Here is an 11,181-nt window from a genome sequence, read left to right on the forward strand (position 1 = left end):
AATTTTGGGAGGGCCTCGGCCCTTGGCTACCACCCTCATATTCGCTTCTGAGGGTGACACAAAATTTACAGCATGTTTGGTTGGGGGAATAGGAATGCATTCCCCCAATTCGGTGGGCCCACCACCAAACTTTAGTTTGGTTGGCTGTAATGATATTATAGCCTGAATCCATTCCAGCTCTATGACGGAAAAATATTGAATAGGCATTCCCTCCCTTCACCAATGAATAGCTATTCAACGCTTCCAGTAATATACAAAATTATTTTTCTTTCCTTTTCTACCCATTTTACATTCTCTTCAAACTCCCAACTCCCATATGAGATTTTTTCCAATAAATCTCAAAGATTATCATGTGAGTATGAAATTTTTGTGTTTTATTTAAACTTTCTCTTCTTACTTTCTTTTTACCCTCACCATTCTCTCAATATACCTGTGTAGAACGTTTGGAGTAAGCAAGAAGAGGGGTTTGAAAGAACAACAGCAGCAGCCATGGCAAAGAAGATCAGCGTAACAAAGAAAGCCTTGATTCCAGGTTTTATCAAACCCTCAAGAATGTCTAAGGGTACCTCTTTCTAATCGTTCCAATTTCCCATTACTTTTCCTCCTCTATTTTCTTTCTGGTTTCTCAATGTTGATTTTGGATTGTTCTTTTTCATTAGATTTAGAGAAATACCTTCTGATCTTTCGAATTTCAGTTTTGATTCTGAATTCCCGTGGAAGAATTTTTCCTCTTTAGGTGGAATCATAGGCATCACAGGAGTTGTGTTTTATGTGGTCTTTATGCAATGTTTTGCTGGCATTGAAGTTCAACAATTGATACTCATTTCTTATTTTTTTTCCTAATTCAACCTTAATCTGTATTTTTTCTGATTTCTCCTGTAGGGCATTCACTGTATTAGGAAAGCTGAAGCCGGAAGATGCTGTTCAGGCTACGCTTTCTTCTCTACCTGATGAAGTTGTGGATACTATTGGTGTTATAGCTCTACCATCTGAAGATTCTGTTTCGGAAAGGAGAAGGAACCTGGAGTACCTTGAGATGCAGGAAGAACTGATCAAGGTTGAAAAAGGAATATGTTTTATATTATTTTTCATATGAATAGTCTCCTCTATTGTAAGTTGTTTATTATTTTTGCCTCATATGGGGCTCAGTTGACCCTGCTTGCTTTGAAGGAGTTTAATATAATCTTAGCTTTAAATAGAGGCATTTAGTCTTGAAGTTTTCTGCTTAGCTTAAACAAAAAACCCAAAAGCAATATTCCTGGTCTTATGCAGTTCTTTGAATTTCATTGGTTGTTTTAAATTGGTACATTTGTAGGAGGAGGAAGAGAAAGAAGAAGAAGAGCTGGCAAGGATGAAGGAATCTAAAGCTAGAAAAGAGGATGTGGCATTGAAAAAGATGACTGTCCCAACAGCTAGAGAAGCACAAGAACAGACTATAGCAAGAGCGTTAGAAAAAAGAGATCAGCTCTATGAAATGAGTTGTGCATTGGTTGTTTTAGCTTCAGCATCTGTAAGGACTCTATTTGAATATTTTTTTCTGTGACTGTTAACTGTTGATTCTGTTCTTTTATTGTTATCTTCCTAGCATTATCACTTGCAATGTGGATTTGACTTCATTTTGTTCCTAATATGCAGTCTGTAAGCAGAGAGCGAGAAGAGTTCCTTGGTCTTGTAAATAAGGAGGTATGTTATAAAATTTGGGGATGAGAAATCGTAAGTTATCTAGCTTGATGTTTGCATTACCATATTTTTTCTATTTTGTGTTTTCATACTATTATGTTCTTCCCTTCAGGTATTTCCGGCATGCATCTGGTTCACTTTTTATACTCTCCAAAAATCTTGCTCAATATATCAACACAAACAGGTTAGTTTTTATTTGTTGTTGCTATAATCTTGAAAGAATGAGATAGACATTCTACTTTGAGATTTTCAAACTGAAAAGAAACCAAGGTTTCTTGACATTAGTAATTAATACAGTTTGGGTGCTATAAGACTAGTCCACCTGCAGGTATTTATGTGTTATAAACTGAATGACAGTTAAGCTAAATGCATATCTATTTTGTATGTCAATTACCAATCATTTTGCTTTGCATGCAAAGTTGAAAAAAGTCAAACATTCATTTGAAAAGTTGTGTTGCGAACTATACCTTCTTATGTTGCTTAAAATTCCTAATGAAATTGAGTTTCACTTCTTCTAATTTATATTACATGCAGTGCATCTTTGAAGACTTATGCTCATGATGATATATCAGTGGCATCTTGGATGATGGGTGTCCAGGCAATTTAGATAGATAATAATCGTCTTTGCTGCAGTAGCATTAGACAATGTGAAATTGCCTCCATGTTATATTCTTGTTCAAACTTTTTTACAGCTTTTACAATGCAATTTTGAAAAATAAAGAGACAGTCATTAGGTAGCTATTATAAGCATACATTTCTGCCCTTTTTTAAAGTAAAAAATGGGTTATGATTTTATTTATCAAGAATACATTTTAAGGTACATGGTTCTACTAATATAATAGTGCAGCTTATTTTGATGATCAGTATTTTGATGATGATTTTATTATAAGCATACATTTCTGCCTATGGATCCTGCATTTAGAATTCCACATTGAGGGAATGATAAGGATTGTCATTGAATGACGGTTGGGAATTTCTCTTGGTTTTTTTCTGTTAAGATGTTCATCGACTGTGGCCTAGGACGATGAGGAAGTGAATGAGACTGGAGTTGAGCCAAAAGACATTGAGTTGGTGATGACATAAGCAAGAGTGTCGAGATCAAAGGCTGTGAAGGCACTCAAGGCTGCAAATGGGGACATTGTATCTGCTATAATGGAGCTAACAACTTAAATGAATATGGTGTGTGTTAGCGAAATTTGATGGATTTTGCACTAGTAAATGTGTTCTATGAGAATTGCGTGTTATGTCATAGTCACAAGTTTATGTTGTTCTGGTGACTTTTTTGTTTTTGCTATTTTAATCATTTTCATTAGTTGAATTGGAATTTGTAGTCACTCTATTTTTTAAGATATCTATGGGCAACCGATGAAATGTTGGTATAATTAGAGTTGTGGTGGCAATCAGGCAGGTTCGGGTTGGTATAATTGCTATACAATTGAATAACAATTGAAAATATATAAAATCATGTAACTTTTTGTTAATATATGAATATTATGTTTGGATGTAAAATATAATTCTCAAGTTATTTATTACTTTTAATATTTTATTTTTTATTGTAGAATAATTAAATTATTTGTTTCACTAATGATATTTTAACACATTAAATATGTATGACAGTTTAAAAATAATAAAATAGATTATATATTATTTTTACAGTATTATATATTATGATTTTAGTAAATTCATATAATAATAATTATATTAAGAATTTTATTAAATTATATATTATTTTATTAAATTATATTTAATAATAATTATGTTAAAATATGATTAAATTATTTATTAATTTTATTAAATTATTTTTAATAATAATATTATTAAAATTTAATAACAATAACAATAACAATAATCATCTACTTAAAAAAAATTCTGTTAAGGGTATTCTAACATTTTAGTTTTTTCCCTTATACTATTACAACATCATTCCATTCAACCAAACACAAGAATACTATTACAGTTCTATTCTATTCCATTCAACCAAACAATTGAATTATTTATTACAGCTCTATTCCATTACAGCTCTATTCAATTACAGCTCTATTCCATTACAGTGAACTAAACGTACCCTTAGAATTTGTAGGATTTTGATCGGTCTTGATTAGGGATTGTTTTTGTAAAGAAAGGGTTTGAGGGTCAGTTATTATTATTATTATTATTATTATCTAGTAGAAGTTGAGTGTGGGAAAAAAATCTGCTTTCCCTATTCTTGATATGTTAATTTTATAACTATCTTTATATTTTTTTTTCATTATGATTTTTTTATTTTATAAGAATTTATAACATACATTTTAGTTTATATTTTTTAAATTCTTGGTTTACTTTTTAAAAATTAATACACTATAAAATATTATTTAAAATTTCAAGCAAATCAAGTATCATTGAAAAAAAATATTTTTGGAGGTCGGAGTCAAGAGCAAAAACACTAAATAGATTTAAGGTTTATATAAACAGAAATCAAATCAAGATTGGGACGAGCAAAAAGCCGTCTGATACGAGTCTCCAAGGCCCAACCCAAGAACGCGATGGGCTCAAATTACCACAAGGCCCAATAACGAAAGCAAAGGCCCAACAAATGCGTTCCTTCATAGGAGTCTCTCGTGTCTTGGCAACTCGATCTTGGTCCGCGCGCAACCCTATATCACCGTCACTCTCTATTGTCATCCCTAGATTCAGTAAAGATTTAATATTCAATAGTTTTAAAATGAGTTATGTCGAAACCATTTTTTTGAAAAAAACAAAAATTTTAGGTTGTCGACTTTAAAAAAATGAAAATTAGGAGTCGCCACCAATCTTTTATTAAGGTGTGATTGGGTCACCTAAAAATGACTTTGGTCTACAAATTTTAGAAAAACGGGTCCAGGAGTCGGTTACGTATGAGGAAGGATTAGCACCCTCATTACGCCCAAAAATTGGTACCTAGTTAATTAATTAATGTCTTAATGTCGAAAATTTGAAAATCGTAATCCTTAGCAAAAACTTAAAACGTTACGTATTAAGACCCTTATCATTTCAGAGAAATAAAATACCACACCCAATACCTTAGGGCATGACATTCTAATTTTCCCCAAAAATGAATTAGGGCAAAATACTAGTGCAATAAAAAATGTAAAAGAATATCCATTTATTCAATATTTAAGAAATCATGGCCCAATACGTTAGGGCACAATTCCTCTAAAATCCCAAACTCGGAATATTTCCTTTATTATTTTTAAAAAAAAATATTCATTTCAAGAAATCAATGCGTCACATCCAATACGTTAGGACACAACGTGTTGAATTCCCAATAATGAGTTCTTATTTTTTTTATTAAAGAGAAATCCTCGATTGTTAGATTTTCAAAAAAATCGGAACCCAATACGTTAGGGCTCAATTTCCTTGAGAAATCCTAAATACGAGTATTACCTCTATTTTTAAGCGTTTTATTTTAAAATTAAATAAGAGATAGGGTAATGTTATTTTGAATATGTGAATGAATGCCCCTTAAACAAATATCAATAATAAATACAACAATTTCATAAAAATAATATGAATAAACAAATAAATAAACAAAATAATGACGTGCAAAATATCAAATAAATAGGCAAGATAATAATAAAAATATGCAAACATAAATTAATAAGTGAATAAAAATATACCTGTACACATAAAAAATACATAAGTTTTAATCAATTAATATAATATTAAAATTAATTAAATAAATTAAACATGTGTATATAAATATAAGTATGCGAAAATTTTAGTATAAAAAACATAAATACATGCTTAAATATACATATAAAAAATCATAATAATTGCATATGAGAATTATAAAATAAAAATTAAAAGAATACAATTGCATTATCAAAAATATTGATTTTTAAAGAAAATATGAAAATGGACTAAATTGGATCGCCAGTAAAGATCCGGGGTAAATTCGCAAATAAATAAAGTCTGGAGGACTTAATTGAACGCTCGAATTACATAGAGGGGCTGGAAGGGCAATTTTCCCTTCTCCTCTAAACGACGCCGTTCAAATTAGACCAAATTGAAATAAAAATAAATAAAAGGGTAAATTAAAAAATAAAAAAACTTAATTACAAAAACATTAAAAGGCGGATGAGCTAAATAAAATAAATAAAATTCGCAGTGGTATCACCTTCTCCCTTTTTTTAAAATCGTAAATAAGTAAAAAAATAATCAAAAGAAAAAAATAGTAAGTCACCTTTAAAAAACTGCAAATCGTTCTCTTTTTTTATTCCTACTTCTTTCTCTCCTTTTTTTTTTTACAATGAAGGGAGAGGCCTCTATTTATAGTTGAGCCTCCCCAAATCCAACGGTACAGATCAATTACATCAACGACTGAGATTAAAGGGTATCTACAAATTAAATCTCTAAGATTACAAAATCATATCCTCTAAGATTGCATATCATATCTAAGATTATATATCATATCTAAGATTGCATATCATATCTAAGATTATATATTATATCTAAGATTGCATATCATATCTAAGATTGCATATCCCTGAAGATTATGTTTCCATAAGCTTGTAAATGGACCTTCAACCTTTTCAAGTAATGGGCAATTCCGATCGGGCCAAATGATATTACTTTGGGGTTTTTTTTTGTGAGCCCGGGCTAAAATTGGGTATTACAGCTGCCCCTCTTTGCTTGTTGTCGTGTAATAGGAACGGAGCAAAGACTTTAGAAATGGCCAATTTTTGCTCGGTCACGCTGGATCTTAGTGCTCTTCTTCTTCAAGCAGCCACATTCCATCTTACTGCATCTTCAAATGTATAAGAATTGGTGCTTCAATCTACTCCACTGTAATATCAAGGAGATAAGACTTACAATCTTCAACCTATTCCACTGCTGACCAGGGAGATATGATTACTGGCTTCAATGTACTCCACTATAACCACAGGGAGGTAAAATCCGCCATCTTCGATCTGTTCCACTACTACTTAGGGAGATAAGATCTGAAATCTTCAATCTACTCCACTGTTGTACAAGGAAGTAGAATTACTGGCTTCAATGTACTCCACTATAACCACAAGGAGGTAAAATCCGCCATCTTCGATCTGCTCCACTACTGCTTAGGGAGATAAGATCTGAAATCTTCAATCTATTCCACTATTGTCCAGGGAAGTAGAATTCCTGGCTTCAATGTACTCCACTGTAACCACAGGGAGGTAAAATCCGCTATCTTCGATCTGCTCCACTACTGCTTAGGGAGATAAGACCTGAAATATTTAATCTATTCCACTGTTGTCCAGGGAAGTAGAATTACTGGCTTCAATGTACTCCAGTGTAACCACAAGGAGGTAAAATCCGCCATCTTCGATCTACTCCACTACTTCTTAGGGACATAAGACCTGAAATCTTCAATCTATTCCACTGTTTTCCAGGGAAGTAGAATTACTGGCTTCAATGTACTCCACTATAACCATAGGGAGGTAAAATTCGCCATCTTCGATCTGCTCCACTACTGCTTAGGGAGATAAGATCTGAAATCTTCAATCTATTCCACTGTTGTTCAGGGAAGTAGAAATACTGGCTTCAATGTACTCCACTGTAACCACAGGGAGGTAAAATCCGCCATCTTCGATCTGTTCCACTACTGCTTAGGGAGATAAGATCTGAAATCTTCAATCTATTCCACTGTTGCCCAGGGAAGTAAAATTACTGGCTTCAATGTACTCCACTATAACCACAGGGAGGTAAAATCCGCTATCTTCGATCTACTCTACTACTGCTTAGGGAGATAAGATCTAAAATCTTCAATCTATTTCACTGTTGTCCAGGGAAGTAGAATTACTGGCTTCAATGTACTCCACTATAACCACAGGGAGGTAAAATCTGCCATCTTCGATCTGCTTCGCTGTCAATGCAGGAAGGCAAGATCTGCTATCCTTAACCTGCTCCACTACAATCGAGGAAGGCAAGGCTTTGTTTTCGATCTGCTTCGCTGTCGATGCAGGAAGGCAAGATCTGCTATTTTCACTGATCTATTCTCTGGGGAACATGACCTGTATAATGAACCTAATTATGCCTAATGATTAGGATGGCATGATCAAAATGCATCAAATGCTCCTAACTAGACATGTGTAAATGGTGTTTGCATGAATGTAAAATTTTATTTTTCCGAGAATGATCCCGCTTAGGTTGTCATTACTCGAAGTTTATTAAGGCTTTGTGACTGACGTGCTACAACGCCTTCTTGCTTGACTGGCTTTTCTGAAGAAATATTTATCCAGGTTGCCCCCCACTGTGAACCTCCAAGTTTAATCCATTGGGGCGCAAAAAATTCATACCACCGTTCTCCCACTGTAACCCAAGAGTATATGGCTTTTCTTCAATCCTCTCCTATCACAATTCAAGGATACATGATCTAAATATTTCTAGTCCCTTACACTATTCCCAGGGTGTCGTACCAAAGGCTCATGTGCAAATGAATGCTCTCTTCCCGAGGCAACCTCTTTCTATTACCTGGTGATCATTACTTGCTTGGTAATTTAAGCTTTGTCATCAACACGACATATTATTTTGTTCAACCAATGGTTTTGACAACAAAATCCAAAGTGAAAGTCCTAGTTTAGACTTTTCCTTTTCAGATTTCCAACCTTTAAACTTGGTGCGTTCTAAATAATAGTCCTGTTTTAGGCTCCTGTATTATTTAGAAACTTCTAGAGTAATATGCAAAACTTTCCTTGTGAAAGTTTTATTAGTCCATTGATCATTATTCCAATGCAACATGCTTACAAAAAGGTCATAATAAGGGATAAGAATAAATTATAGTAAAAAAAGATAACAAAGAAATTGATTGGGAATGTGTATCTTTGAAAAGAATGAAGTATTCCAAGAATAACAAATTCAATAGTATGAAAATTGGGTGCCCCAGATATCGCCGCTTGAACTTCTCTGTACAAACTTTTTGAAGATCCTTCTGAGTTTGACATGTGTTTAGGAGATCCACAGTACTCTGCCAATTCCCCAAGATTTTGCCTACTCTTTCCTGTTGATTTAGATATAACTAGATCACCACATGCCCCAATCTGATCAAGATTCGAGTTGTTCTGATCACCTCATGCCCCATTTTGATTAATATTTGAGCCGCCTTTTTCGGGTTTTCAACTCAAATCCTCTTTGGTCTTAAGGCGTCCTTTGCGGATTTTCACCTTGGCCTCTCCCTTTTTTTTGAAATATTTTTTATTGAATCTGAACTCGTAAGATTAGGCATGTCCTTGTTATCTCTTCTGATCAAAGTTGATGCTTTTCCGGATAAGGCCTTCCACATAAGGTCCTTCCTAGCTTGGGATGAAGTTCTTTTTGTATGGGAAGGATCTTCTTCAATACCAGGTCCCTCTCAAGAAATTCTTTAGGGCGGACCTTTTTTGTGAGCTCGCATCATTTACTTTTGGCGCATTTGACCATGACGGATAACTTTGAAAATTCTTCCTCAATCGGTATTGGATCCAAAAACTCAGAGAGAAAGAATCTTGTCTTCAATAGGCAAAACCGCAATGGACCCAAGAGAAAGACATTGCCCTGGTAGATTTTGTTTTGTTTTTTTTTGTTTTTTTTGTTTTTTTTGTCATCCCCTTTTTGGCGATATGGCATTAATCATGAACAGACTGCAAACTTTTGATATTGTGCTGTTGTTTAGTACATGATCCTTTTGGCGTTCCATACTGATTCTTCACGAATTTGCTAACTGTCGACTTTGTGACATTGACATATGAAGCAGCTTCCACCCATTTAGTAAAGTAATTGATGACCACAAAGATGAATCAATGATCGTCAGAATCTTTTGGTTAGATTGACTAAATGACCTTTATGCCTCACATATGGAGAAGTCAAGTATCTCAATGATTCTTTGTAGGGTAAGATCCGTTTCTCGACTTGTTCTACCATCCTTAACAGGTCTAGAAATAGGCTACAATCTATGTCATCTTCAAATTCATGAGATCCCTCTAAACACACGTCTCGCTCAAAAGGAGATTCTGAGTCTGTAGCAGCGTCACTCATGTCGTTGATATGCAAGGACCTCTAGTAAGTACAAAAGAATATACAAAGAATGTACGAATTTAAGAATGATTATTTGTACAATATAATTATGAATGTGGAAGAAAATCTAAAAGAATGATTAAAAAATATATTGGCTCAAAAATGAATGCAAAGATGTATTTTATTAGAATAATGACGTTCAGACATTAGTCTATTTCGCAAAGGAATTTTTTTATCATTTTTAGGCTAAAAATAACAAAATTATTCTGAACATTACTCTAAATAAGCTCTAAAAAACTACAGAGGTTTCTTCCGCAGTTCAATTACTTAAAACACTTCTAAGTTGATAAGGGCGAATATCTTCAAGGACCCTTGTAAATTGTGTCTTAAAAAATGGCATTGATGTGAACACTTCTCAACATTTCTTCATACATCCCATTCACCCCCATTATCAAATGTGATTGCGTAGCAGATTTTCTGCACTGGATGAATCGCCAAATTTGACAACGCCCATACTGATAAGCCTTTCAACTAGTTTTTTAAAGGTAATCCAATTTTCTATAGAATGCCCCGTAATTCCTGCATGATAATCACATTGTGCACTTGCATCATACCATTTGGGATACGGGGGCTGTGGAGGCTTCACATGTAAAGGAGAAACAACATGTGCATTGAATAAGCTTTGATACAGCTATTTGTACGACATTGGAATTGGCGTGAACTGGAGCTTTTCAGTACCTGGCTTCACACCTAATTCTTGTCTTGATGAACTCTGTTGATTAGCAATCAATTTGTCGTACGTATTCACACTGTTCACCTAATTTTCCTTTTCTTTTGAGGCTTTCCTTCTGTTATTTCCTCCAGCATCAATCTTTCCGCTCCTTATGGCGCTTTCAATTATTTCACCATTCATGATTATGTCAGAAAAGCTTTTTGTTGCACTCCCTAACATATGTGTGATGAATGGATCTTTCAATGTATTTATGAATAACATTGTCATTTCTCTTTCTAGAAGAGATGGCTGGACTTGGACAGCAACCTCTCTCCACCTCTGTGCGTACTGCCTAAAACTTTCACCGGGCTTCTTTTCCATGTCAATTACATGATTGTACTGCTTTATGAATGCCTGTGCTAAATCTCTCCATGAATTAATCATGGTACGACTCAGTTGGTTGTACCACTTGGATGCTGCCCCTGCGAGGCTATCCTCGAAACAATGTATCAGCAGTTGATCATTATTAACATACCAGTCATCTGCCTACAAAACATGGCAATATGAGCTTCGGGGCTACTAGTTCCATTATACTTCTCAAACTCAGGCATTTTGAATTTGTAAGGGAGTACTAACTCCGGAACCAAGCTCAATTCTTTAGCGTCAATTCCATGGTAGCTCTCAGTACTTTCCATTGCTCTAAGTTTTTCCTCCAACCATTTATACTTTTCTTCGAACTATTTTGGCAATTCATTATTCATTTTCTCCTTTCTAGCCGTCTCATCAAAATCAGGGATAGTAGG

General features: G+C 34.2%; 1 protein-coding gene across 2 annotated transcripts; it reads left to right on the forward strand.

The window, feature by feature from the left end:
- LOC107945899 (uncharacterized) lies at positions 1 to 3,062 on the forward strand. Of its 2 annotated transcripts, none has more exons than XM_016880048.2 (7): positions 1 to 352; positions 439 to 562; positions 883 to 1,057; positions 1,316 to 1,510; positions 1,636 to 1,683; positions 1,793 to 1,864; positions 2,679 to 3,062. In XM_016880048.2, the coding sequence occupies exons 3-7, from the start codon at positions 1,037 to 1,039 to the stop codon at positions 2,706 to 2,708; spliced, it is 366 nt and encodes a 121-aa protein (XP_016735537.1). In that variant the 5' UTR covers positions 1 to 352; positions 439 to 562; positions 883 to 1,036; the 3' UTR covers positions 2,709 to 3,062. The 2 variants fall into 2 exon arrangements, with proteins under 2 accessions (XP_016735537.1, XP_016735538.1); XM_016880049.2 differs by having other exon boundaries at positions 170 to 352; positions 2,215 to 3,062.
- Positions 3,063 to 11,181: the final 8,119 nt, after the last annotated feature.

The sequence above is a fragment of the Gossypium hirsutum genome, chromosome D12, assembly GCF_007990345.1.
Source record: "Gossypium hirsutum isolate 1008001.06 chromosome D12, Gossypium_hirsutum_v2.1, whole genome shotgun sequence".
In the NCBI taxonomy this organism is placed as follows: Eukaryota; Viridiplantae; Streptophyta; class Magnoliopsida; order Malvales; family Malvaceae; genus Gossypium; species Gossypium hirsutum.